General features: G+C 36.3%; 1 protein-coding gene across 1 annotated transcript in view; it reads left to right on the top strand.

Moving 5' to 3' along the window:
- Nucleotides 1-4,049: 4,049 nt before the first annotated feature.
- LOC133987980 (acetyl-coenzyme A synthetase, cytoplasmic-like) overlaps nucleotides 4,050-5,754 on the top strand; it is a 36,689-nt gene continuing 34,984 nt past the window's right edge. Inside the window, 1 exon segment of the mRNA XM_062427487.1 lies at nucleotides 4,050-4,586. Coding sequence (XP_062283471.1) covers nucleotides 4,460-4,586 — 127 coding nt within the window. The 5' untranslated portion in view covers nucleotides 4,050-4,459.

Below are 5,754 nucleotides of genomic sequence, written 5' to 3'. Positions count from 1 at the left end.
ACAATGGCTCCAAAGCTTCTGTTTTGCATCTTTGGGTCAGAGTCTGATCAAGAGTAAAAACATGATGCTAGTTTTAGTCTTATTGGACGTTTCTAAAGTTAATCTTTGGGGATGAAGGAACATGTCATTGCAGTGGTTTGGCTTATTGTGTAGTTATTAAAAGTCTGCAGCACAGAGGAATGAGATATATCAGAGTTTGATACACGCACAGTACTTCAGTTCATTGTTGGTTCATGAAGATTTGTTGACTTCAAGAAAAACAGGAAATTACAGCCTTGATTTAAAAGGAGGAATCTGTGTTGAGATCCCCAGTGTGTGTGAGGTCCTGCAGCATCATGCAGCTGTGTGTGTTTGTATTTGCAGGAAATGTCTGAGGAAAAATGAAAAATGTCTTTAAAGGTAAATGGTGGTGCTCGTCTGACCTCTGACCTCTGACCTTTCCCCTCCCGTCTCAACAATCAGTTCACTGTGGGCCGACTGAGTCTCTCCTCTCTGTCCGAGCTTCTCTTGTCTTCAGTCTTCTGTCTCTGCTGGAGTTTTAATGTGTTTGTTATATTCTGCAGAACTCGATTTTCTTAAATCAAGTTTCGTACGGACAATAAAACAGTATTTCCACGTCACTGCTGTTCTGTTTGTTTCCACTGAGTCTTTTTTTGAGGTACTTTGATGCTACTTTATACTTCCACTACATCTATTTAACAGCTTTAGTTACTTTTCAGATGAAGATTTGACACAATGGATAGTATAACAAGCTTTTAAAATACAACACATTGTTAAAGATGAAACCAATAAGCAGTGTGTAGTCGGCTCACATTTCAGATGTCTATGAGTTGTTAACAGCTCCACCAAATAGTGATTTTTCCCTCTAAACTTCTCACATGGTTTCATTTCAATAAATGTTCAAATGATCCAATATTTCAGCAAAAATCAAAGATTAGAGAAAAAGTCCAAAAACTGAAAACACATTTGTGTATCAGAACTTAGTTTTTTCTTCTTTCCTCTCCCATTAATCATCTCACCACCCCTCACATTTATCTGCTGACCCTTTGGAGGGGCCCCACCCCTAGGTTGGGAACCACTGGACTAAACTAGCTAACTGTATATAAAGTAGTGTAAACTAGCTCCACCTCCAGCAGCTACAACAGTAACATGCTGCTCTAACACTGATGCTTCACTATTAATAATCTAATGATGTCATAATAATAATATATCAGTCAGAGGACCAAACCACTACTTTACTGTAATACTGCATACTACATCACTCATAATACTGCAGTACTTTTACTGTAATACTGCATACTATATCGCTCATAATACTGCAGTACTTTTACTGTAATACTGCATACTACATCGCTCATAATACTGCAGTACTTTTACTGTAATACTGCATACTACATCGCTCATAATACTGCAGTACTTTTACTGTAATACTGCATACTACATCGCTCATAATACTGCAGTACTTTTACTGTAATACTGCATACTACATCGCTCATAATACTGCAGTACTTTTACTGTAATACTGCATACTACATCGCTCATAATACTGCAGTACTTTTACTGTAATACTGCATACTACATCACTCATAATACTGCAGTACTTTTACTGTAATACTGCATACTACATCGCTCATAATACTGCAGTACTTTTACTGTAATACTGCATACTACATCACTCATAATACTGCAGTACTTTTACTGTAATACTGCATACTACATCGCTCATAATACTGCAGTACTTTTACTGTAATACTGCATACTACATCGCTCATAATACTGCAGTACTTTTACTGTAATACTGCATACTACATCACTCATAATACTGCAGTACTTTTACTGTAATACTGCATACTACATCGCTCATAATACTGCAGTACTTTTACTGTAATACTGCATACTACATCACTCATAATACTGCAGTACTTTTACTGTAATACTGCATACTACATCGCTCATAATACTGCAGTACTTTTACTGTAATACTGCATACTACATCGCTCATAGTACTGCAGTACTTTTACTGTAATACTGCATACTACATCGCTCATAATACTGCAGTACTTTTACTGTAATACTGCATACTACATCACTCATAATACTGCAGTACTTTTACTGTAATACTGCATACTACATCACTCATAATACTGTATTGGTACTTTTGGATCTGAGTACTTCTTCCACCACTGTGAGGATATTGCAGTATGAACTCCAGAGTTTCTTAATCTTTTCAGGATTGTAGTCAGTTTGTCTCCAGTAAAGAAATGTTCATCCTTCTCTTGCTCTGTTCAGTTTTCTGCTGCTCTCCTTCAAGTCTGCTGATATGTTTCCTTCCAAAATTGAACATCATCGCCACCTGCTGTTTGTCAGACCAAACAGCCACAGACCCCCAGTCAGATAGTTTAATGTATCAGCTGACTGTCAGTGAACAGTCAGTCAGTTCCCTGTTGAGCTGTGGTGGAAGTATAGTAACAAAAAGACTTTGGCACTAACATAGAAGACTTGATTTGATTCATTTGGATGACTGAAGCTTCATATTAACTTCAGATTAAACTTTTAAATACATGTTTACACAGAAGGAGGACTGTGGATTTAGTCCTCCATCACTTCCATTGTAAGTGCATTATGAAGTGCTGTAAAGAACACTTTAATTATATTCCAGCTACACAAATCACTTTATTTCACTAGAACAAAGTGAGAACTGAAAGGTCAGATGTGTATCAGCTGGGTTGTGTATTTTTGTCACCTTGTCTCAACACATTATTTCAGTTGTGTTTGAGGAACAGAGGACTGAAGTGGCTCTTTGTCTATAATCCAAATCAGCTTTGAAATTAAAGTGCTACTGAAGCACCGTGGGAGTGTAATGCACTAAACAAAGTCTTTGTGGTTTTTTTTGGGAAGTTTATTTATCAAATGCAAACAAAAGAACAAAGAAATCATAACTCCTGCTGCCTCTCTCTGTTCTTGTACCTGCTTACTTATATAAAACCTGAGGTGCTTTTAGTGCTGCCCAGTCTTTACTAGGAGATGCAGAACAGAAGTTAATGCATGGACGTTTATAATTACATTCATCTACTTTGTGGTGTGTAATTATACTTAAATACAACAACTACTATCTAACTCTAGTATAAATAAAGCTAGAGTCAAACACTCTCTAAATGTCTCCTACAGAGGTGTTAATGGATAAAAGACAGGCACATTAAAACTAAGTGTAATACACGCTTCTGTCCATAGAGGGCAGTGTTGGATAATACAGACAGACAGACAGACACACACACACACACACACACACACACACACACACGCACGCACGCACACACACACACACACACACACAGAGAGAGAGAGAGAGAGAAAAAGAGTAGTAGTAGTAGTAGTAGTAGTAGTATTTGTATTTGTAGTAGTAGTAGTATTAGTATTATTAGTATTATTATTATTAGTAGTAGTAGTATTAATAGTAGTAGTATTTGTATTTGTATTTGTATTAGTATTAGTATTAGTATTAGTATTAGTAGTAGTAGTAGTATTTGTATTTGTAGTAGTAGTAGTATTAGTTATTATTATTATTATTATTATTAGTAGTAGTAGTATTAGTTATTATTATTATTAGTAGTAATGGTAGTAGTAGTAGTAGTTATTATTATTATTAGTAGTAATGGTAGTAGTAGTATTAGTTATTATTATTAGTAGTAATGGTAGTAGTAGTATTAGTTATTATTATTATTAGTAGTATAATTATTATTATTAGTAGTTATTATTATTATTATTAGTAATGGTTGTATTAGTTATTATTAGTAGTAGCATAATTATTATTATTAGTAGTAGTAATGGTGGCAGTAGTAATAATAGTAGCAGTAGTAATAATAGTAGCAGTAGAAGACGAAGCATTTGAACGCAACGGCGAGTGCTGTAAAATCGGAGCTTTTCAGACGGGTCCGTGAAGTACCCGCTGGGCTGTGATTGGCTGCTTCTCTTCTTCTGGTCAAAAACACACACAAAAAAAAGAGGAGCTGAAGACGAAGAGAGAGAGCTAGAGAGAGAGAGAGAGGGCGCTAACTATCACCTCCAGCTCTCCGACAACAGCATGAAACTACCTCTACTGACTGAGAGCAAGCTTTAAATGCCATTTTAAGATTATACACAGCTTTAAAAAAGGTGTAATTTGGCGCCTTTTTTTCCCCTCTTCCACCTCTCATCTTGCTGCTGCTAGAGAGACAGAGAGAGAGAGAGAGAGAGAGATAGCTTAGCCTGTTAGCTTCAACCCGCTGCAAAACAAGGAAGTCTGAATGAACTTTGCAGCTAGCCTTCTCCTCTGCTAACCCTGCCGCTCTGATTCACTGTGCAGCCTGAAGACAGTCAGACCTGCTGCGTGCTCTTATTGTGTATCAGGTGTTCCTATTTTTTTTTTTTTTTTTTTTATATATATCTAACCAGACCTGGTGCTGGTGGTGCTGCTGCAGAGATGATTCCTGATAAAGCCCCAAAGGAGGACGTCTTCCACGGCTCCGAGGAGCTGAAGAAGGAGGCTCACATCCCCAGCTTTGAGAAGTATAAAGAGCTCTACATGAAATCCATAGACCATCCAGATGGTAAGTCATGTTTGGTGTTTTTATATTCAGTCTAGTTATGCACCTCTGCACCCTGCAATAATACAACTAGTAGATGCAATAAAGGAGAGGGTTGTACGTCTTAAAACAGGAGCTTAAATGACTATTAGACGATTCCTTTTATAATGCATAGTCCTCCTTTTGTGCAAACAACTGTATTTAAAAGATGATCTGAAGCTAATATGAAGCTATGAGTCAAATCAAGTAGATGTGTTTCAACGTTACAGTGTTTTTTTTAGTGCCAAAGTCCTCAAGTGTGTCTTAAAACAGGAGCTCAAATGAACATTAAAGCAATTTTTCTTGCTGTAATCATTCCTCCTGTTCATACTGACTATTAGAAGATCCCTTCATAATGTTTACAATGGAAGTGATGGAGGACTAAATCCACAGTCCTCCTTCTGTGCAAAAAAAAGTAATTAAAAGTTGATCTGAAGCTAATATGAAGCATCAGTCGTCCAAATGAGTCAAATCTTCATCTTCTATGTTTCAACGTTACAGTGTTTTTAGTACCAAAGTCTTTTTGTTACTATACTTCCACCACAGCTCAACAGGGAAACACTAAGAGGGAATTTGATGCTAAAAAGACTGTAAATGTGTCAGATATCACTTGATATGACTAACTCAGACTGATGAAGCTCAATAGAAGCTGATCATCTACTACTTTTAAATGACTGTGTGGAAACATTGTGGATTTTTTCCTCCATCACTTTACATTGAAAACACATTTGAAGGATTTTAATAGTCAGTATGAACAGGAGGAATGATTACAGAGAGGAAAAACATCTTTCACTGTTCATATGGACACATGACTGCTTTAAACTTGTGAACCTGTCACACGTAGTAAAACCCTCTAAACATGTTGCTACAGCTTTATAAAGATGGATAAATACTTTATTGATACTTCTCAGGAAATGATTTGTTACAGCAGCCACACCTCACATAAACACGTCTCCTCTAACCATAACTGTCCACAGGGAGAAAGAAAAGAAACTAAAATACCCCCATATGTGTACTAATGAAACAAAACATATATGTAATAAATAATAATGAAAGACTCAAGTGTGTAAAAAGTGCCCTACAGTATTTAAAAGATATAAAAACACCTAAAAACAGACAATAAAAAAGACATATTGATATTCAAAGTTAACCA

This window comes from Scomber scombrus, chromosome 10 (genome assembly GCF_963691925.1).
Source record: "Scomber scombrus chromosome 10, fScoSco1.1, whole genome shotgun sequence".
NCBI classification, from domain to species: domain Eukaryota; kingdom Metazoa; phylum Chordata; class Actinopteri; order Scombriformes; family Scombridae; genus Scomber; species Scomber scombrus.
Note: the sequence above shows the minus strand (reverse complement) of the source record. Positions and strands in the feature narration are given on the sequence as shown.